Raw genomic sequence first — 24900 nt, 5'->3', positions numbered from 1 at the left:
TTCAGTTTTAAGTCTATTTATTAAATGACTCTCTCTAATATTGAACTGTAATGCATCATTAGCCTTGGCAATAATTTCAAATAATCCTGGTTCAGTGATTTATTACATTTATTCAATGCATGCTTTTTTGTAGTTGATTGCTTTATCGATCTTAAAATCAATGTGTTCTCTAATTCTAGATTCTAAGGCTCTAACAATAAACTTATATACCTAGAATTACATCTAGGCACCTGTATTGACAGAAGATCTTAGAATTCTTTAATTTTGGTATTTTTTCTTCCACAATAAAGAAATCTTTAAGTCTAAGTATCAGTTTCAATATACACCTTAACTGAACTAGTGAATATGTCCTTTTAAATATTGAACTTTTTTTTTATTTCAAAAGATTATACTCCTAAATATGGTTTAGTCTTTCAATATAAGAAATTTAGTGTTTCTTCAAAAACCCTTAGTAACTGATTATAATTTAAAGTGTTGCAGTAGATAGCACTGCCCTAGGTGTGAGGATTCCCATTAAGCTACATCTTGCAAAAACGGGCTCTTCCAGATGTGTATATAACTCTGATGAATCTCATTCTGCACGTCTTACTCAGTTTCAGTTTGTCTCAAAGAAAAAAAGGGGTTGAAATCCTATGTGCTGAGGAAAATCTTTCTTCTAGGGAAGCCCGACTTCTACTTAATCGTTTTCTTTGTCAATCGTTGTTGTTTTCAAATGTTGTGAAACGTTCTTTCAGTCACTTGGCAAGTACATTCCCGTCACCAAAGGAAAGTTCTCAGCATTCAACCAGCAACCCTGTTGCTAACCAAACATAGTTGGTGGATGGTTGTGTACAAATTGATAGGTTCCCTACAGTTTTATCCTAGTTTCAACTGCATTTTGTTTCCTTCATAACTGAAGTATTAAATTGTTGTTCCAAGATACTTTAAATTCTGCAAGAATTACAACTTTCGTAAAAGCGGCTGAAAATAATCTTTATTATAAAACTTTGGAACCTCAGGTTGTTCATAATGTTTTAAGCTCTCGTAATTCCGCTCATGATGATCTTCCACCTCAAGGTTCTGTAATTGAATACACAGAGCCTACGAACTTATGAAGTGAAGGTTAAACAGTATGCGGATATTAGTGCCCATTACGTTTTCATCGTTTATCAAAATTGGTTCAAAACTCAGTATGTTTATTCTTTTCCATGCAGGTTTTGCTCATGGTGGGCTTTGTTTTCTAATTATGAATGATATAACTATATTCCTATTGGAATTTCGCTGATTAACCCATTGGAATGTTTACTTGTGTATATTTTTATTAATTTCTTTAATTTTTTCCATCTTTCCAGTTTATAACATGTGCTACTTTTAGTTGTGAACAGTTGGCTCGATTGATATTAGATGCTGAAAGGTGTATTTTTATCTGGGGTGATTTTAATGCGTATCATTTTATGTGTGGATCTGAGAGAGTTTACACAAATAGCCAAGCAGTGAGCAAATTTATCGATGAGAGTGTCTTACTTCTTCTCAGTGATGGTTCTCCAACGAGGTTCAGTATTAGAACTGGAAAGTTTAATCCTTAGGACTTGAACTTTATTTCTCCACTACTTAATGGAAGAAGTTATTGGTCTGTTCTTCCTGACTTTCTTGACAGTGCTTATTTTCCGTATAAAGTTCCTTGGTTGGATGCTGAATGCAAAAATTTAATTGCACTACAATGAAAGACTTATCGGTCTCTAAGTCGTACTTTTTCAAATGCAGCATTGCTGTCCTACCGGCGTATCAAAGACAAAACACAAAGATATATTGGAAAACATAAGAAAGATTGCTGGAGACAATTTTGTTCCTCTTTAAACGAGGACAAACTTCTATCACTTGTTTGGAAGAAATTCCAAGGCTTCTAGAATGTTCATCCTTTTCTTAGTAACTTGAGCTGGGAATATGAAAGTCATATATTTGTTACACATTGTGAGTGTAACAATTCTTATGCTATTTACTTCATTTACTTAATTTCTCACAACTTATCCTTACTGGCTGTTTATCAGGCTGCTTCACTCACTGAAAATTAATTATCTGAGGACTTTTACCATGGCATTAAATAACTATTTTCTGAATTCGAGCCACAGTTAACCCTTCAACAGAAAAATTCTGCTCCCGAACTGGATTACTGAAAACTTACTAATAGCATACTCATTCTTAAGCCAGGAAAACAGCTTCCTCACTGACATCTTATCAACTTATTTCTATTGTCCTCTTATGTTGCTAAGATCATGAAAAATATGAATCACTACTGGATTTATTTGGTCTATTGAATATTACAAACACTCGTCTACTCTATAAACTAACTTTTGAAAAGGACGGAGTACTTTAGATTGTTTGGTACAGGTTTCCATTAACTTAGCACTAGTCACCTGGGGAGTTGCTATGGTTTTCTACCTAGACATCCAATCTGTTTTTAATTTTGCATTTTCCCGAAAATTGTATGCATTAGGATGCATGAGTTGTTTCATAAGGTGGTTGCACAACTAAAAGCATTGGTTTACCTTTTTTAGCGTAAATCCAAAATGTTTGTTCAATGGTGCAATCTTGTTGAATATCCCAGGGATTTAAACTCAAACCTTCCCTTTTTAATGTTATATTTAGTGATTTCATGTAAACTTTACAGAGAAGTCAACACGAGGCCATACTTGTTCATAGTATTTGAAGTTGGAAACAGGGTCTTAACTTGTGTCATTTGTCGTTTTCTTCAGGAGACTTTTTCTGCCTTGAAATATATGGTAATTACTCATAATAAAACTGATAACTGTATCACAGCTCCATATCAAAGATATTGATGTTTCTATGATTTCAGAAATTGAAGGGTGATACTAGATAGTCAGTGGACTTGGAAACTGTATATTTCTTGTTTAGTTTCTACACGTCAGATGTTCTTGAGTTTTCTTCGCGTAGCGTGTAGCACTTCCCAGGAAAGTGATTGACATACCTGTTATTACTCTACTCTACTTTAATACATTCGAAGTTGGATTATGGTTGTATACGTTTTAATACTGTACCATTATATGTTCTTTGTATAGTTGAAGTTCTTAATTATGCTGCATTACGTATCTGTTTTGCAGCCATGCATTTATATATATTTTATATACAGTATTGCTTATGGATGTTCAGAGGAGAGGAGTCTGAACATCCATAAGCGATACTGTTCTTGAAAATATAACATTAACTTGGTCCAGCGTGTCAGATGTAGTATATAGACGTTTCTTAATAGCATTATTTACTTTGATCAGTAGAAGTGGAACTTTTCACTATGGTTTATTTGTTTTGTAAATACAGAGGTTCTTCCCTTACATTTGTCAGAAAACAGTCTCTTCATCTTTCACTGAAACCGCAAGCCTTATCGATATTTCCGCTTCTTGCAGAAGTCAATGTGGATCTCTGCCTCACACAGAATTGCCTCACAAAATCAACCTGCTTCATGATTGTTCAGTTTATATATCTGAGTTCCAGTTCTTTATGTATAAAAACAGATGTTTCTGATGAAATTTCTTGTGGAAAAACTGAAAGTGCTTTTTTTTACATTCAAATATTGAATACTTACTTCTATCATCGTCAGCCAGACTTCAGAGGCATGTTGCTATAGAGCTCGCATGTCTTTTTTTTGGTTTTTCGTGGCTGGAAGCTTGAGCACCTTCTTTTCCTCAAATGGTCTTCTTTGTTAAACTCTCACAGTCAGGGTATTTACATTGGATTAACTTGGGAATGTCATGTTCTTTACAACAACCTTATTCTGAGTGGTCTTCAAATTCGCTGTGTGTGTGTATTCCTAGTTTACTGTGTCGTCCTTGGAAATGAACAGGAAGGTAAGGCAGCACTATATTTTGATACTCCTTCCGTGGTGCTTCCACTAATTATCTCATATTGTCATAGCTTGTTATCTTAAGGATTTCTTTCCTCATGATCTGAGCACTGGTCAAGTTGACTTATGAGACGCCATACGTATTCCTTGTTTCCACCTCCATTAAATATACTTATTGTTATATTACAGCATCGCCGACAGCATGCTGTAATGAATCATTTCAGACTTGGAACTTGCCATTTAAACAACATATTCGTGAGATTGGTTTGTTTCCCTTTTGTGTTCATTACAAAGCCACTTTGGAAACTACCGAACAAGTGTTCCTTCACTGTCCTACTTATATAGTGGTATGCGAATCTTCCAAGTAGTTTATGACAGTTGAAAGTGCCTTTTACATTACAATGTTTACTAGGCAGAAGTTCAGTATTTTGTATAAGTCATCTGGTATTACAAGTGCTGTTTTTCATTTTCTCAGGACATCTTCACTAATTTTGATCACTGATTACAATTTTTTTCTTTCAGTTTTTAATAATATTCCTTTTTTGCTTGCACTCACAAATGTCGTACTTTGGTATGGATACATCCATATTTGATTTTAAAACACCATAAAACAACAAACCAACTAAGCCACATTAAGATGAACTCGATGAAAATTTGAAAGCTTATGCGCTAGATAAAGAATATAGTTGTAAGTGGTTGTTTTAATGTTCATTTTTGTGTTTCGTTTTGGTTTTTCGTGTGTCTAGTAATCCGAAAAGGGAGGTTTTACCTTGGTTGATGCCAACTTAATTTATTTTATGTGTGTAATATTAAGTAACAAAGTTTAGGAGGAGTTTCCATTAATTTATGTAACAAGTATTTTTAGAATAAAACGCATTTCAGAGGCTACACAACATCAAGAAAGACCAACTTTAGGTGGCCGAAAGTCAGTGTATTATTCTCCACATTTAAATAGTTGATATTAAAGAGAATTTTGATACTGTTTTGCAAATGTGAGTTGTTTTAAGATTTTTAGTTAGTTATAGTTTCTGATATTGGGTTACAGTATAGTTCATTTCTTATAACACTTATATAGTTTGAAAATGAGTATAACATTTTAATTGACTGCCCTTTTTTGTACGATCTTCATTCCAATTAGCTATTTTAGTTAAATGGTAGACCGCCTTCTAGAGTAAATTTAAATTACTAAACTAGTTTGTTGAATTTAAGGAAACTGCTCGAGAGCTATATACATTAGCCGCCCATAATGTAGAAATGATAGACTATACGAGAGCAATGTGCATTAGACATTTCCTCTTGGCTACATTTGGGGGAAAACGGACCTTGTCTAGGCTTCTTCCGCGCACTCCAGGGGGCGCCAACACACCTGGTTGGAACCCCTGGACTAGAAGAAAGACAATTATTCAACGTCAGTCACGAGCATAATGATAGTTTTGAGATTTCGAATAGGGTAAAACGAATAGATAGTATGTATTTAGCAAATTGGACAAGAACACGAAGTATCAAAAGACTGGAATTAGTAAAAAAAGGCACTTGAATAAATTATCTAACTTAGTCAAACTTAGAACAGTTTGTATTCGGGTGAATGATAAATAATTATTTAAAACTATCAGAACACAAGTGATAGTAAAAGCTTTGATATCTTTCCTTAAGAATAATAAAAATTGAAAGCCACATAATGTAAATCAGGAAACACTTCATCAGTTAAAAATAAAAAAAGCCCCGTAAAAACAGTATAAAAATATGTACAAAAATATTTATTAAACTTAAAGAAACGAGAAAGAATATTATTCATTAACACCGATTGTATCTAATATTGGTACAGATGCATTACTTCTTGTGAACTATGTTAAGTTAGTCAGCATTAAGGAATTTACTATTATCAGAAAATTTTCAGTTTTCGAAAAAATTCAAATTATGAGAATAATGTTTGTTGTTCTAGCTTCGATAATGGATCATTATTCGCAAACATATCTTTGGATGAAGCATTTGATCTAGTTGTTAATTTTCTTTATAATAAGGAAAACCAAAATAGATTTTCTAAAGAAGTATTTAGAACGATATTGTATTCTGCTACAAAACAATCACACTATATTATTAATCAAGACATACGTGATCAGATGAACGGTGTTGCTATGAGATCTAACAACAGTACTGACGAATCTGTTCAAACCCTATCTAACAACAGTACTGACGAATCTGTTCAAACCCTATCTAACAACAGCATTGACGAATCTGTTCAAACCCTATCTAACAACAGTACTGACGAATCTGTTCAAACCCTATCTAACAACAGTACTGACGAATCTGTTCAAACCCTATCTAACAACAGTACTGACGAATCTGTTCAAACCCTATCTAACAACAGTACTGACGAATCTGTTCAAACCCTATCTAACAACAGTACTGACGAATCTGTTCAAACCCTATCTAACAACAGTACTGACGAATCTGTTCAAACCCTATCTAACAACAGTACTGACGAATCTGTTCAAACCCTATCTAACAACAGTACTGACGAATCTGTTCAAACCCTATTTAACAACAGCACTGACGAATCTGTTCAAATCCTATTTAACAACAGTACTGACGAATCTGTTCAAATCCTATTTAACAACAGTACTGACGAATCTGTTCAAATCCTATTTAACAACAGTACTGACGAATCTGTTCAAACCCTTGAACAGATGATTGTCAGAAATAATTCAAACATATTTATTTCAAAAGATACGTAGATGACACCTTTATGTCTTATGAACAAAACATGATGCTGTTATTGTTTTCTCAGTGCACAGATCGAAATAGGGATATAAACACTCTGTCCACCGTGGGAATATTGAATCACGAATTTTAACATTGTAAGTCCACAAATTTACTGTTGATCCACCGGAGGAAAACAGAACATCTAAAAATGTTTTAGATCATTCATGTGGCAAGAAAAAACAACAACAAAAAACATAATATTTACAGTACAATACCACAAAGTATATAAACTGATTTTTTTTGGTGTATTGGTTGAAAATAACAATGGGAATTGTAAAGTGTAACGTACCATAAAAAGACTTTAACAGGCTTATATTTTAAATACGACAGTTTTATTCCGGATTTATACAAGTTTAACTTAATTTAGAACTTTGTCCATATAGTTTATAAGATTAATAATACCTTTACTGTTTAGTAACATAATTTGGTAGCATCAAATGTTTTTTTTATAAAAAAATTACTTTCTACGTAAAATTATACACAAAATTAGTTTTATACGAGTAAGCAACATATATATATCCACAAATATAAATATTACAGTCAACAAACAGAAGATTTTAATTTTTTACTATATTTAAAAGCACAATCCTTCGAAATTAAATAATTCATCAAATATTTAGAAAGGCTAATCCACAAATTATGTTAATGTGTATCCTCAAACCTATACTTAGAATTAAAAATACTTCATTATTTTCAATGATGAATAATTTTGGTGTATTATCAATACAAGTGTCCAAAGTGTAATGCTAAGTATTTAGGCTGTATTTAGACCAAGAATCCAGAACTGGAAAGCACCCTGGTTGCAAGATCGATAAAGCAGTCAAGTATAGTGCAACATGCATTGAATGAGTGTGACGAACCATCAAATAAGAATTATTTTGAAATTACTGCTAATGATGAATTAGAGTCAAAGATTACGGTATTTTAATAAATGCATTTAAAATAACACTAAATGAATAGTACTACAGATCAATCTTTAATATTCTGGATGTCGTTGCTTGTAATTTTCGTTTTAATACACACTTTTTTCAAATAGCTTTCTCATTTCTGGGGAAAATTCTAACTGATTATACGAAGAATTCAACAAGCAACAGATACAGCTTTTCCTGTTGTCAGCTTCAGGAGAAACTTCTAACTGAGATAAGGTCCAAGTACGGGTCTTATTTGAGAGAGAAGAATGTAGTAGTTTGAGTTATTAAATAAATGCCTCACTAGCAATTGCTAGTAGGCTAACCCTTTAACTTAGTTCGTACAACACTCGTATTTGACGCGAGAAGTTTTGGACTTGGTAAGGACATAAGAAAAAAAAAAGAAGAAGAAAAATGGGACTGCCACAGAAAAACTGGCCCCCATAAAGCTGTGTCACGACCTGAGATAAGGCCTGAGAACTGGTCTTGTTTATGAGAAGGGGAGAATATGGTAGTTTAAAATGTTAAAAAGTACTAGTTGGTACAAGAATACTCGGTTGGCATACGAAAAATCTCGAGTACTGGTAATGCTGCATAGGAATTCCACAGTATTACGGTCAGGGCAGTGAACTGTTTAACCCTTAGGTTTGAATCTAAAAAGGTTGCTTGTTACGGGCAACGCTTTCGTAACCTGTTAAACCAATGTTTCAGGATTCAGTTCATAGTCAGTTATAGAAGGGGTAATAAAGATTAACATGGGTAGTCTCTAATATATAAAATAATGATTTTAAAATTACTATATGTAAATAATATACCTAATTACTATTTTTCAGACTTTTATATTTTAGGCCATTCGATAAAGTTACATTTAATACGGGGCTTTTAATCGAAATTAGGTGAGCTGTAGATACTCCAAAACCACAGTAGCACAAGTTTGGTGACGATTAACAAAAGATGTGCACTTTGGTAGCACATCAACAAAATTGTTAACAAATTTAACTTTTTAAAACTTGTTTCTTTTCGGATATACAGAGTATAATATCTAAGGTTACAATATTTCCATCTGGTGAAACATTGTAACCTTTGATATTATGCTTGAATATCTGAAAATAAAAAAGTTTTAAATTTTACATAAAAGGGTACTTCCTAATTATCTAATTACCTCTGTTTAACCTTAAAAGTTCTGATTTTTGGAAAAGAAATTTGTTTTTTCCTACTACTCAGTAAATGATTGAGAGTGAACTTAAAACTTCATATAAACAAGTGGAACATGTATATTTCTAGCACAGATAACTTTATTTTACGCAAAATTATTTTGAAAATAAAAGAATATACATAGCACTTTGTATTTTCACACATATACAATTTATTTGGGTGAAAAACAATTCTTTAAATACTTTTTTACGTTAAAATAAAATGTAATTAGAAATACACAATATTCAAAGAACTTACTAATGGTTAATTTTTTAAAGTTCTCACATGGTAACCAAAGGGCGCGAGTTGGTACTGTGGTAGAAATCTTTTATTTCGAAACTAGTGAAGTTGAGTTCAAAACATTGTTATACCACAATATATTATCAGCACTTTAAAACATTGTTGTACCACAGTATATTATCAGCACTTTAAAAACATTGTTATAACACAATATCTTATCACCACTTGAAGCCGTGAGTAACGTTAGTAGAGTTGCAGTCAACCCTTTAACGTGGGTTGTAGGGTGCTGCTGACTGGCTGCTTCCACTCTGGTCAACAGTTCAAAATTATAGACCGAGGCAGATAGCATAAGTAGCTTTGCCAAAAATATAAATACAGAATAATAATTTAAAAAAGATACAGGAAATCTGGTATGAAATACTAATTATATTACAATTTTGTGACTAGATAAGCATGCTCATTTGTGAATATAATGTTTTATCACATTTGAAGACATGGAAAAATTCAACTTTTAACATAAATAGTAATATTCTTACACAGCGCTACACTGGTCATGAATATCAAAAGAAATATTCTACAAACTGGAAGTTTGTCCAATCATTTATTTTCTCATTTTCTTATTGCTGACAGTGATGAAGCTTGTCTTATTTAGGTTGCAAACTGGATTCAGTCACAACTGTGGCCGAAATTCAACTGCACTCTGCTCTTTAAACAATGTGTTTTATCGACTGTCAACATTTCATTCACAGAGACTGTACTAATAATCTTAGCTAATACATATTATAATAAATGGCTTGACCACTCTATATCTGTCTGCCCTAACGCATATCCTCACTCACATCGACAAGTTAGGGAAAGTTACGTAAAATATATATTCTATCAGTATATTTTTTCAAGATGTCACAGTTGGTCTTATAAACTACATCAGATTCATCAGACCTAAATGCCGTTACCATTTAAAAGGAATATTTATTATTATTATTATATATAATATGTGTTCCGTCTTGGAATTGCTTTTCAAGAGATATGGCACATGACGTTTGCAGAGAGGTGATGAATTTTTCCGAGTATTTTTCTTTTGTTACACCAGCCTTTCAAAGTAGCTTCTAAAGACAGAAAGTAGCGGTTAGAATTTTAAAGAAAATAGTTAATTTGAGCAAATTCAACTATTTTTTTCTAGTAATTACAATCTTTGAAAACGAAAAGCCTAAAAATCTTTCTTCTCGCATTCATTAATGTACTTGAATAGTGTGGTCATTCAGTCTTCATAAATATTTCATGGGAAGATTCACTAGAAATTTCAATTAGTGTCAAGTACAGCCCGTAATCTTATTGATACTACATAAGTTGTTAGCTCAAAATTTTGGCCTTAACTCGACACTTTTTAATGTATTTTTTATTTACTTAATTGTGGCAAAACAGATAAAAGCAGATCTACAAATTTTAGGATGAAGTAAGGTTAGCTAGTGAAAATAATTCCAAGACTTTAGTGACAATGTTTTCCCACTTAAACTTACTATCATACTAACATCTTTTGCATAGCTTTAGGAAGTGTTTTGAAATAAAAAGAGCGAATGTTATTACATACAATAATCACTATTTTCCATGACTCCTGGTTTGCTACAAGAACCTTGGGTATTATCAGATGGGTTTACGGTAAAACAATGAGTAACGAAACATACTTTAAGTACATGTTATTCGTCAAGCCAAATTATTGTACATAATTTTTCAATATTTAAAACAAACAAAAACAGTATCGCTATCTAGTGGAGTGCCAATGTGCAGGTACCCTGGAATTTATAAACTTCTAATTAATGCTGTGCCCATTCAGAGCCTACAACTTTAAATTAATGTTACTTATGACTTTTCCGTATTTCATGAATAAAAAGTATTATCGAATGAAGGCCACATGCATAATAACACACACACACACATACACACATTTAGGAAAAGAAAGACGACAATCTTTAATTAAGGAAACATTTCATTTTATGGACTTAAACACCCGTTGTATGGCATGTGGAGTATCAATTAGCCGAATAGGATTTACAGAATTCATTGTTCCATGATACCAGCGCCATCTATTAATTTTTTCGATGGTATATTTTATTTTTCCTTGCTATATTTGTTATTAAAATTATGATTCCTTCTTTACAGTATGTTAAATCTACCAAGAGGTACTTAGTATACCAGAAAATTTTGTTGGATAGACACAGAGCGATACATAAAAGTAGACAACAACTTAAAGATATAACTGATGAATGTTGGATAGAAATGTATTATAAGACGGGTTCTTGAAAATTACCTAAATCAACTGTGATCTATATTATTCCACTGTTGAAACACAAGTTCGCATTTCTAAGAAGGTGGGAGGTCTTAACAATTTAGTGTAAAACCATGTTCCCTCAGTACTTAAGCATTTTCCTTAAAACAAATAATGCATAACGTTGTTATAAATGTATAAAGTAGATGACCTTATAATCATCAATGCTTTGATTTACACGTCACGACTGTGTCAAGAAATACGTGAGAATAAACTAAAAACTGGTATGTATAAATCATTTCGCAATCCTTAACCCTCATGAGATGGCAATTTAACTTTAACACTTTTAACAGATCTATGAAACAACAGGTACAGTTAGATACACATTACAGTCTAGACGATGAAACAGAACCATTGAGTCTGAATAGAGTGAAAACACGACAGGAGTTTTGCCGAATATTCAAGCAGGACGGTAAAGATATTACACTTAAGTCCAAGATAAATACTAGAAAACGCCACCTGGTCATTCACACGCAAAATATGTTACTCCTCTGGTGTTGTTTTGTAATAACGTTTACTTAACGCTGGGTATGTCGATATAAAGATGGGTTGCTGGGGGATATATAATTTTCAGAAGTAAACAGCATTAAGCTAACTTGTTGCCAGGATCACTATGATTTCTGGCGCTGATAGCTTGAAACTAACAAACTGACTTGTCTATGCCAGTACTGTTACACTAAGTGTCATTGTACAAAGTAAAATACTATAAAACTTCTATTTCTACCGAGATTCGTTCGTATATTTCTTCATTATAGCTTTCCATAACTCGTAACTTGCAAAATAAATTAATTAAAGTTTAAATACGAAAACTAAACTCAATGAAATATCCACACTTGGTAACTAGTAGTTTCTTATAAAACAAATCTTGGATCAGGGTTCAAATAAAATTTACTTACATCACATTTCTTCAATCACCATTTCTGTGTGCCCTAAGGTACTGTTAAAAATAACTTTAAAATGTCCACCTATTTAAAAGATTTAACTATCTGCACTCACTGGGTCTTCGTGAAGAAGTTTATTAATAATGACAATAACTCTATTGCGCTAAAACCTTTAGTATCTATGATGCACGACATTACAACCTGTTTATGACTAACCTAAACAACAAACAGAATCAAGCTGATAAGTGTGTACACGAAATATGTAATATAAAACATATTATCACACCACAGATGTACATGTTACAGTAACAAGCTGGGTGTCTGATAGTTGCGCATTTACTGGCACGTGATTAGGGAGATGTAATATGTTGGCCAAATATATTACCTGATTTAAAGCAACGTTTGCACACACACACACACACCCTACATCACATTTTAAAGAGCACATTTTGGTCTAGTAGTTCCATCAATCGGTATGTCCTTTCATTCACTTTCTGTAAAACCCTAGCGTCAATAAGATTTGATATCAGAAGACTATTTCATGGTGAGGTATGGGTTAATTTGTGCGTTCTTTGTTCGCAGAAATCCCTCGAATCGTTTTTGACAAAACACCAACTACAGTATCCCAGCTTGGAACTAAGCATTCTTTGTACGTAGTGGTGAAGATAGTCTTTCTCTGCTCGAGTCCCGCAGAACATCTCTTCCGAGAGTTGACGACTGTTGAACAATTCCGCGTCTCTTGTTACGGCGAAATTTAGCTATGTCGTCTCCAAACACATCACCCGTTCGAAGAGCAGATATCAAGTCATCAAATTCTCCTTTATCTGAACTCCTATGGTGCGTACGGATTTCACTGATGCTACCATTCTTTAAGTCATTTACCGTCTTGTTGGTGATATCTTTTACACATTTTTCTCTCTTGAACTGAAATGAGAAACGTATCATATCTAACTACTTATTTGAAAATTACAATGATCTTTGACTTCATTATTCAAATGAAGTAGTTCCGGGTTAGACACTTTACAAACACTTGAATTAATGCAAAATGATATAAAAAAACAACCATTAAGCTATCATTTTGTATGAAATAAAGTAACTACAGTTTTTACTATCTTGGAACTTTCTTTTTGCCGTGGTTATGTATGTGATGAGAACAACTACAACAAAATACGACTGTCATCACTACATAGTATGGGCAATATCAAGTTGACGCTAATATTTACGCTTATGGAAGATACTGTTAGTTGAAAGTAAAATATAACAGTATACCTCCGGTTCTTGCTGAGCTCTTCTTTCTTCAAATTCTTTTTTCTTTTTCATGTTATCACATTCTTGCCGGGTCTCATTATAAGAAGTTAAGAACGAGTCAAATATAGCAAAAAACTCATCCGGCTGCATCTGTGCTGGATCTTCTCCATACAAACGAACCACTTCCTCGTACTAAGAATATTGATAAAAATTAGGCGTTGACATCTTTTACAGTAATACCATGAAATTTTCTCAAAGTGATTTTAAGAGCTTATGAGTTGAAGGAAGGAAAAACATGTCAACCATACTATACCTATTATATCCAGGGCTGACGAGGCCATTTCCTCAATACCATGGCTCATAAGTCTGTCTGGGATAAGTACGACAAGTAGTGGTCAAGGCTCAACCCATGTCATCAATTGCATTAACAAAAACGGTAATAATGTGAACTAGATTACGAAAGTGGAGTGTAGTCGTTTGTGAACTAGATTAAGCAAGCGTAGTCATTTGTGAACTAGATTAAGCAAGCGTAGTCATTTGTGAACTAGATTAAGCAAGCGTAGTGTAGTCGTTTGTGAACTAGATTAAGCAAGCGTAGTGTAGTCGTTTGTGAACTAGATTAAGCAAGTGAAGTGTAATTGTTTGTGAACTAGATTAAGCAAGTGAAGTGTAATTGTTTGTGAACTAGATTAAGCAAGTGAAGTGTAATTGCCAATTTTTATACAAGTAATTCAGAAATCGGAATTACTGTAAGAATTAATAACAATATTATTTATTATTATTATTATTTACTTGAATTAACTTTACCATCATGTAGAAGACCTGATGAACTAGCAAGCTAGTCTTCTTGTTGCCACACGATCAACGGGAGAAAACTATATTAGTGATTCTAAGAACTTTTGAATGAAAACAAAGAATAAAAGCAAGGAATTAGATAGTGATGAAAAAGTTATTCTTAAAAGTAGAACTGAACTAAAAAATGCGACACGTTTCTTTAGTTAAAATGTTTTTGCATAACTTACCCGTTGTTTCATATCCTGATAGCCATCCTCAAGTTCTGAAAACTTATATGTAGCACTGGTGATAAATTCCCTCATAACGGGGACAAATTTGTCCCCAGGTTGCTGCTCTTGTTGTGTTCGATAAAACTCCATTTCCTACAAAACAACATTAATAGTTTTTAAACACCGTAATGCAAAAATGAAATATTTTTTCAGTCTTTCTGCGAGTCCGGTGTTGAAGACTCATCAACGTAAATTAACTGTCAATTAACCGTAAATTTTGCGAATAGTTAAAAAATTCTTACATTTACGAATAAATCGGTAGAAGTGAATTATAAGTATAGGAAGAAGTATTAAGATTTAACTTCACAATGGTCAACAACTAAGACCTAAGATAGATTTTTCAAATGTTCTGCTAAGAACATTGAAAACATATGTAAATAATAAGAGAGTATAGGTAATCAGATTACAGTGAAAACATAATTCTCCCGCTCTTTTTTTAGTCTTCGTTTATGATAATCATATGTTAGTAATGCTGATATTTCTTATTTGTCTTTACTTATTTTTACTTTTCCATGCTTATTTTTATAGAAAATATAAAACATTTTGTAGAAAATGTGAATTCATTATCTAACGCTTCATACTTCTCAACGTTTCTCTTATGAAATTTGCACAGAATTAAGAGCAGCATAGAGTTCTTAGCGTCAAACGATTTTTTTCTTTTTTTTGCTGTGTACAAAACTCGTCTATGTAAAGAACTCTACATGGAAATAAAAGTCCAGAGATACAACTTTTGAGTGGATTGTTTCTTTTTATTCCATATTTAACTTAATTACAACGTTTCGACCACTTGTGTGGCCATCATCAGGTAACTGTCGTATATTGTATCCACACCAAGAACACACGTATATATACAGTAATGAGAATAGCTAACTAAGTATAATGTTAAAATTATATTACTTATAATGATTAGAATACATTGTTTCATCAATTAGGCACTTGCTCTTAACGGTATTTTCGGCTGTAAATCCAATAACAACTTCCGAGATTCGGCCAGCCAAAAAGGCTTAGGCTAGTCCTAAATACAGAGACTAGTCTAATAATGCAAACTAATCATTAAAATAACAAGCATGAAATTAAATTATAAATATTGGAAATAAGAATAGATATATTAAGTATTCTAACCAATATTGTGTGTACACATTATTGTAAAAGTTTCACTTGTTTAGACCTATGTTAATAGGGTATCTTATTAGGTAAGTGAGTTTCATTTGGTAACAATGTTTCTATCATACTTATCTTTTGTGGGAGGGGGATAATTTAAGTTATATAAAAGTTGAAGCTATTAAGCACTTATTGGTTTCGCATAAAATATTTTCACCATCAAACATAACAGAAAATATACTCGTGCTTAGACCTGTTGTCAGCACAGCACTTATGGTAAATAGTTAACTAACTTCTAACCCAGACCCGCCTTATGTGAAGGCTGTTACTGAACTGTTAATTAGAGTTAGCATGTATTATTTTATCAACAGTGTGATTTGAGAGAAGGATTGTTTGTTTGTAATTAAGCACAAAGCTACACAATGAGCTACTTGTGCTCTGCTCACCATGGGTATGGAAACCCGGTTTCTAGCGTTGTAAGTCCGCAGACATACCGCTGTGCCGCTGGGGGGCTTGAGATAAGGAACCAAAAATCTATGTTTCTGAAATTATAAATTTTGCTAAAATATGATCTAATAAAAATGCATTTCCTGGCAATTATCTAGACAGTGAATCAATGTCAGTATTATTTTTTTGAAACTTTTCATACATGTTTAAAAATTGTGATTAGTTACTTTACTGAAAAAACAAATCATTTGTTCTGTATATTGAGATTAATTTACAAAATGTGTTAGTACATTGATTATTGAAATAAACATGAAACGTGTAAAATAGTATTTAATGTGTAGTAGTTTCGAAAGCGTTCATTAAAATTGAATGACAATTTACAAATTTAATTTATTCATTACTGTGGATTAACAGATATGGAAGAAAAAAACGCAGATATAATGCCAAGTTTTATGAGACATGAACAGCGATGCTATGAACTTGGGTTTTGGACACTTTGAAAATTTTTAGTGTAGAAAATAATTAAGATATAAACTTTATTAGAAAAGAATGTTCTGAAACCCATTGAAGTAAGAATACCCAGTGTCACAAATACGTGTAAGTATTTGTCTTCTTTTCATTTTGGTATTCACTATTTTTAGAAGTGTAATGTTTTGTTGTTGTTCAAATAATTTGACCGATATGACGGTTAAAATATCTAATTTACACTAGGTTTAAATAACGATATACGAAAAAACTTTTACTAAAACAATACTGTTGTATAACAACGAGAGCATAAACATCATTTTTTCTTGTTTCCATGGAAATTTTAAGGTATGGAAGAAAGTCCATCTTGAAGAAGCCACATCTACGTGCTATATAAACCAATACTTAGCAAAGTTTTATTGGATTTCACATTTTACTGTTCATATGAAAGGACATTTTTAAGCCTTATCTTGAATAAGGTTACTTTTTGAACCTTTTTAAAAAAGTAAATTTCAAGAAATACGTGGCATCTTAGTGTGTTGTAAACACAATAAACAAAACAAAGTTCTTAACCTCACCAGATGAGCAGTGTAGTGGGAGCCCCAAAGTTCTTAACACCACCAAATCATCGGTGTAGTGGGAGCTCCAAAGTTCTTAACACCACCAGATCAGCAGTGTAGTGGGAACCCCATAGTTCTTAACACCACCAGATCAGCAGTGTAGTGGGAACCCCATAGTTCTTAACACCACCAGATCAGCAGTGTAGTGGGAGCCCCAAAGTTCTTCACACCACCAGATCAGCTGTGTAGTGTGAGCCCCAAAGTTCTTAACACCCACCTCGGTGTGTTTGATGATTTTAAAAGGAGATTAACAGTTTTGGTTTGAAATTTTACTTAAAAATTTAATACTTTTGTTCACACCAGTAAAACAAACCTACAGTCGTATTCGTTTTTTGTAATATTAGGTTATGTAAAGTTCTTACATACCTTGATTGCTTCATTGTCCTTATTAAAATAAAAACAACAACTTATATATCGTTGAATTGAAGCAAAATATATTAAAACCTCTTCATTTGTCAAGTAAGACTATTACTTATATAAGTACATTATGAAGCCCGAAATTATACATAAGTGAAATTATACATATATACTTTTTACTATAAAGCGTTTTGCATCCCAGGTCGTAGACTTTTACCGACAAAATCACAGACTTTTTTACATTGTAGAATAAGATAATAACAAACCGACATAAGATACTGTCAAGCCACTTTTGTACTCGTAAAAAAAAAGTTAATTTTTAACTTTCAATTATAGATTTAATGGCCATATTACAATCTTCATAAACATCCATTAACTTTCACTGTTGCTAAATTATTAATACTTTGATTACTCAATGTACATTTACAGTAATCACTCAAGTAAGTCATAAACATACCCATAACTTAATTATTTCGAGACAGATATATTAGATAATTATGACATTTTACCTTCTGAATTTCTTGAAGGCCCATCCTCAAAGCTTGTATTTCCTTGGATAATTCAGTCATGCTGTTTTCAATAAACAATAATTCATTACAATTAACCATATTTCAGTATCATGTAGCTGTTTGTTTGTTTTTGAATTTCGCGCAAAGCTACACGAGGGCTATCTGCGCTAGCCGTCCATAATTTAGCGGTGTAAGACTAGAAGGAAGGCAGCTAGTCATCACCACCCACCGCCAAGTCTTGGGCTGCTCTTTAAACAACGAATAGTAGGATTGACCGTCACATTATAACGCCCCCACGGCTGAAAGGGCGAGCATGTTTGGTGTGACGGGGATTCGAACCAGTGACCCGCAGATTACGAGTCGAGCTCCCTAACCACTTGGCCATGCCGGGCCTGATAACAAGTGTAAACCAAATAGACTTCCCTATTACACATTTTATAATAACTGGCTTTTATGTTGGATTTCTTGGGTGAATGTAAAAAGATGTGTAGTTGGTTTGATCCTTGGATTTAACAATCCATTTTCAAAATGAGTTATTCTTTCATTGGTGTTTTTATTATTTTCTATTGATGTATTTTGCACTTCATTAATTTTGTCATTATATTCTTTCTAGAGTTCGTTGATGTCTTTTATACTTCATTTTTCGCTTCACTGATATGCATTTGTATTACATTAATGTATTTTTGTACTTCTTTGATTTTGCTGTTTTACTGCTTTTGAAAGGGCGAGCATGTTTGGTGTGATGGGGATTCGAACCCGCGACCCGCAGATTGCGAGTCGAGCGCCCTAACCACCTGGCCATGCTGGGACCCCGTAATCGGTCTTCCAAAAATATAGGGAGGTTTTCACTACATAGGGGTAATTATGACCCAAAAATTTTATAATCGTATGGTTTATGAACATTTAAATGATACAAAGGTTTGCTAAAAAATTGGAAGTTTAAATATATTGAGGTGCATAAATTTCATAAAATAAAAATTAAGAAATTCTATTAATGAATTTAATATATTAACAAAACAATAAATAAAAATATTTTAAGTAATTCAGAAATTGAGTACTTTTATGTCCTTCCCAAGATCCATAAATCAAAAGAGACTAAAATTAATCACTGTTGGAAAGTAGTGAATATATTTTATCTTTATTCGCTTTTTGAAATATCAAATTAATTTTTAAGTTTCTTATGTAATTTCACAACGTTTCATTTTTGAACAAAGGCTATAAAACATCAGTCGTAGGAATATCCTTTCTCCTGTGGTCACTTAGTTCCAATGTAAACTTTCGTGACCTTGTCTTAAGAGAGATGAAGCGTAAAATAGTTAGCACGTTGGTGTGTCGTACAATCTGGGTGCGATTGGACGAGGTAGGATTTTCCTGGCTCTGCTTTTTTCATCCACGAGACTGCACTTTCAATTATTAATCCCGGAGAAAGGATTAATTTATCTCATAATAAAAAAATTAACACTCCCTATAAAAACCTATGTATAGTGTTTCTTTTATTGTTGTACCAGTTCTTGACATTATTCTGCGTAACAGAGCAAGTACTTGTCACGAGTGTTCTTAAAGTTATATTTAGTTGCTATCTAGCGTAAATAGTTTTTGTAATTGGCTTTTCATTCCGTATAGAACAGTATATATGTATATGTTTTTTTTTTATATGTATTTTCTTTAGTAGTCGATTTGGTATATATAAGTAAGTTAGTAATCGTCTTACTGTTTAAATTGTATAGATCTGTTTGGGTATTTTCATCCACACAACTAGAAATTTGACAAATCGCACCCGGCATACAATAAATAAATAAAAAAATATATATATTAAGATCCAAAAGAATATATAGTAACAAGTAACAGTACTTACTTCACTTTTGCTGCTTGGCGAACGTGGGGAATGTCTTCCTCCAGCTTTAAAATGTCTTTAAACTGTGAAAAGATGCAACATCTAATGATAATTGTGTAACTCGGAAATACTTGTACTTAAAGGTGCCAAATATCTTTGATTATTGAATAAGTCTATATACACACTAAGACAATTTACAAGAAACAATTACTTTTAATGAGTTTTCAATTATTTTATTTCTTTTATCAAGTTTCCCTTCGGTAGTGGGGGGGGGGCGGTTCATAAAATCTTAGAGAAATTACAAGTCGAAGGTACCAGTTTTACTTGACAAATAAATCAGAGCTTATTACAGTAGGAAAGTTAGAAGTGCCAAACAAAGAATAAAAATGAAGAGTTGTTTGAAAAGTTAGCCATCCTGTAACATCAAAGCTATTATGCTTAAAAGCTAACGAGTGCTTTTCTATAATCGGTATTTAAAATAAAGTTATCGGTAATTTCGCCGTTTCCCAACCACTATCAGATAAAAACAAAATTATAAAATTAAAACATAATGATCTATTACTTTTGATTTCTGTAAGTCAAATGAAACGATGGAGAATATTTTGTCATACAGTTGTATAAGTATTTTTTTTTTTAATTTTAAGATTTTAGTTAGATCATGAGATGTTTTCATAATCTAAAACTCGGAATTACGCAGCGACATCTACACGGATATAAAATGTTGGGTGCTGTGGACATATTTTCGTTTCTATCGTTAAGCTATAACATAATTATGTTGTATAATTTTTTAATTATTACTACGAGCCGGAACAGCTTTTAAAATATTGATTGACACTTACCTTTTTTTCTAACGTTTCAATAAGGAAGTGTAGTAACGTGATATTACGGTTGGTACCGGACTTTGTGTCGCCAATCTTGTTAAGACTAACTAAACGGAAGCCCATAGCGTTCCCTCTCTGCCCCTTGTTCATGTAGTTACCGAAGGCAAGGACCACCTCAAGAAGCTTCTTTAACTTCTTGCTACGCTGTACCTCTCTGGAACCTTCTAAGACAGCTAGAAAGGTGGACAATACTGAGATTTCATTCTTAATGAGATAACATAAATGATCAGTGATATAAAACTTAAAATATAAGGAATGAGAAAACTGTCACAATTAGAAACACCAAATAAATGGTTCGTGCAGGTTTCCATCCTTATGTAACTACAATCGTCTATTAAACAGAAAGTCAAAATTTGCCAAGACTTATGAGGGGTTTTATTTAAGTTCAGTTTAATCCTATTCATAATTGGGTAATCACTGGATGAATAAATTTTCTGGGAACTAGAAAACAAAGAACTCAATAAGGACACTGCCTGTTGTGAGGAAAGTTATCGTTTCGCTTTTTTTTATCAAGATCCCTCAAGGAAGATATTAACAAACGATCACCAAGTAAAAAGGTACTAAAAATTCAACTGTGTGTTTATCTTATCTATGGAAATAGTTCAGTGGTAAACATTTTATTGAGCATTTAATTGTTACAGAAAGGAGACTTTAATCAGCATTAATTTATTCTTATTACTGAAAGGGATTTCCACAAGTATCGTTTAGTGATTAGCAAGTGCAAAATAAATTAGTGAATCAGCTAGTTACGATGTTTTATTTGGTTTAATCCTATCCCTGTTCTCCAGCAACTCGCAAGTAAAATATCGTTAAGATTAGCCGGATGCGAGAGTGACTTTATTCGGGTTTTATTCTAACCCTAAATGAGGTTCTCACTTAACAAGAGAAATATATATATATAGTGAACAACAAGCGAAACTTTACCGAGGTTTCAGATTATCATAAGACAGGCTGATTTAATTCTTCTATCCTACTGGTCGCTTCTATTTCACAATAGATTCATTTAGCGTCCATTGAATACTCCATTGAACTACAGAATTTCTAACCAATGATAATATAACTTAAAACAAAGTAAGGAAGTTAATTATTACGTTTATGGACTAGTCATATAAGATAAAACAACAAGTGGAAATAATAAATGAGCAATAAGCAAACTAACGTAATTACTATGTAACTTAAAACTACTTAATAAATGTTGTCGCATAAAATTAATGGAACCAATTAACCAATAACATAATATCATGAGGAAAACTTACTGAAATATTATTTATTCGCTACATCTTGCTTCTAATAGAATTAAAAATCCTATGTAATTTTCAAGGTACTTCTTTTTTTAAGCAACATCACTAATGCAACAAAGGTAAACCGAGTGCGTACCTTTTATTTTTGATTTGCAGTCAGTTATTCTTTCTTGAAATTTTTTCTTGTAAAGCAAAGTTTTGACTCGTTGCTCATAATGTACGACTCTAAGGAAAGACAAATACAAATGAATGTATAGGTTTGTGTAACACAAGGATTACATGTCAGTACAAAACATTCATATGAAGATGTTACTGTAATAAAAAAGGTCATATGACAAACATTTAAGGTTTCAAATTGTTCGTTCTACTGAATACACGCATACTTATCAATTTAAAATAGAAAAATATTTCAATACAGACAATATATTCTAGTCAGACGAAATAACAACAAAGTTATAATAGAATCAAAGATTTGCTTAATCTTTATCAAACTTTTTTCTTATTATGATATATGATTAAGTTTGAAAAAAAAAATAGACTATGAATAGTATTGTTTATCGAGTACAAATTCTATCAAACTCAATCTCCATTATACAATACAGCGCCTTCTTTAAGAAAACAGTTTTAAAAGACAAGATTAAAAAATAAGTCAACACAATTAAAGAGCAACACTTGCTACCACTTGTTCAGAAGCCTATGGTTGTTATATTTAGTACTTCAGGGTTATGAAAAGTAATTTTTGAGTAGGTGGGGAAGATAACACTCCCTCCACAATTTATCCTAAAAAAGCCCCATATAAGATTGTGTATAGTCTGTAAGGACCGTTGTCAGTTTTTCTGTGTAAATGTACATTTCATGAGAAGATTTCATGTTTTAAGTGTGGAACGTTGAGCATGTGATTAACAATTGCTGTATTCCCAGGTAGCATATACATAGAGATACTGATGTGTGATTACTTGTTTATTTATCTCGTAGTGTGAGTAAGTGATTTAACTATTTTTCTAGCCAATGAGGAGTCATTTCGTTCGTTTTACGGCTGAAAGAAGTATTTGAAATGAACTCATATCCTGAAGTGTTTTATGACAACACACCTTTCAAGTAGAAGTGTTTGGATGTGTGAAATGTTCGTAATTTTCATTCTAATATTGTTGACTGCTACAAGTCAAGGCTGCATGACTATCACAATCGAAGCTTGAAAAAAAAAATGACTGTGTAACTGTAAATGCTTACAGTTTTCTACGTGAAAATACACAGATAAATTATCAAACTAAAATTTTTTATCCACATAAAGTAAATGACATTTAAGTAGCTTTTAATATCTCTTACGATTGAAAATCATTAATAAAAACTTGCAATTATGCAAGTACTTTGACCAAGCGTAGTCTAGTGATTAGCTTGTTTGGCTATGGATCGTAATGTCCAAAGTTCAAGTCGCGAGACCACTGAACAAGCTCCACACTTTCATCTGCGTATACGTTACAGCAATGTATTACTGTTTTTTGACTGTTATAACAGTTATTAGATTAAAGACAGAAAAAGCTCCTGTGGCGGTGGGTGCTTCTTATTTATTGCCCATTTATGCATATAGGTGCTTTTAAAACTGAATAATACCAATTTATGTACATTGCATCTGTTTTAAGATAACATTCACCAATGAAAATCACAGAACACAATCAGTTAGTTAACTTCTCCTAACTGGTATATCCACAGGTATTATTATCCAAATCTGAGGGCGTAACATAGCATCTGTGTTATATGTATTTTTTCAACGAGTGTTGGGCGTTTTTGTTCATCCTCGTTTTGGTTCTTTAATCGTGTGAAGTTGTCAAAAATGTATTCAAATTAATTGAGTTTAATTCCACTTGATAGCATTGGTCGAGTGCAGTTTATTCTATTTTGTTTATCTTTCAATACTGAATCTTTTTTTTTTTTAGTTGTAAAACGTTTTTATTGTTTAAAAGGTACATATTTTCAGTCTTATACAGAAAGAAATAATTCAATTTCCCTCTGTTTACATTTTATTTTGTAAATGATAACTTTATTGTCCAGAAACTTACACTGGTAGCGAGTGCTGTATTCAGCTGATCTTGATGGGGGCTTTGTTATCCAACGTCAGAAAATGTATTTAAAATTTCAAACCAAACTTCCAAAACTACACCTGAAAAAGACCCGACTTGCAAATCCAGTTGCAAAGCTAAATAGTCTCAAACCCTTGGCTGCTATGAAATAGTATAAGCGTATGTTTATAAATAAGACTTACACCATACATACCTACTTATTTCATATAAAAATCGATCTGCCCTAGCCATGCTTTCTATTTCTGTTCTGTGTTCTTCTAATAAAGCTTTTTCTTCTGGGTTAGGTGTGAACTTCAACAGCTGCAATGAAACAAAAAAAAACTGACAGATTTATTCATGTTAGATTAATTACTTATAGTTTGTTTCAAATCTGTACACTGAATTGCAGACTGTTTTTGATAATCAGAAATATCCATTATTACTGCCAGAGATGTGAATTTCAACAGCTGCAATGAAATAAGAAAAACTGACAAATTTATTCATGTTAGATTAATTTCTTATAGTTTGTTTCAAGTCTGGAAACTCAGTTGCAGACAGTTTTTGATAATCAGAAATATTCTTTATTACTGCCAGAGGTGTGAACTTCACCAGCTGCAATGAAACAAAACAAAACAAAACAAAAAAAAACTGACAGATTTATTCGTGTTAGATTAATTTCTTATAGTTTGTTTCAAGTCTGTAAATTCAATTGCAGACTGTACTTGATAATCATAAATATTCATTATTACTGGAGTTGTTCTACTACCGTTTACCATCATTACTGGAGCTGTTCTACTACTGTTTACCATCATTACTGGAGCTGTTTACCATCATTACTGGAGCTGTTTCCCATCATTACTGGAGCTGTTCTACTACCGTTTCCCATCATTACTGGAGTTGTTCTACTACTGTTTACCATTATTACTGGAGCT

The 24900-nt window shown here is 32.5% G+C and overlaps 1 protein-coding gene across 1 annotated transcript in view; it reads right to left on the bottom strand.

The window, feature by feature from the left end:
- Positions 1 to 8781: 8781 nt before the first annotated feature.
- Positions 8782 to 24900, bottom strand: part of LOC106457176 (disheveled-associated activator of morphogenesis 1-like) — a 97012-nt gene continuing 80893 nt past the window's right edge. The window contains exons 18-25 of the mRNA XM_022383016.1: positions 24183 to 24289; positions 22048 to 22136; positions 20629 to 20843; positions 19811 to 19872; positions 17956 to 18016; positions 14415 to 14549; positions 13414 to 13584; positions 8782 to 13068 (exon numbers count right to left, since the gene is read on the bottom strand). Of these exons, the coding sequence (XP_022238724.1) occupies positions 12781 to 13068; positions 13414 to 13584; positions 14415 to 14549; positions 17956 to 18016; positions 19811 to 19872; positions 20629 to 20843; positions 22048 to 22136; positions 24183 to 24289 (1128 nt within the window). The 3' untranslated portion in view covers positions 8782 to 12780. The remainder of the gene's footprint in view (positions 13069 to 13413; positions 13585 to 14414; positions 14550 to 17955; positions 18017 to 19810; positions 19873 to 20628; positions 20844 to 22047; positions 22137 to 24182; positions 24290 to 24900) is intronic.

Source organism: Limulus polyphemus, unplaced genomic scaffold (assembly GCF_000517525.1).
Source record: "Limulus polyphemus unplaced genomic scaffold, Limulus_polyphemus-2.1.2 Scaffold300, whole genome shotgun sequence".
In the NCBI taxonomy this organism is placed as follows: domain Eukaryota; kingdom Metazoa; phylum Arthropoda; class Merostomata; order Xiphosura; family Limulidae; genus Limulus; species Limulus polyphemus.
Note: the sequence above shows the minus strand (reverse complement) of the source record. Positions and strands in the feature narration are given on the sequence as shown.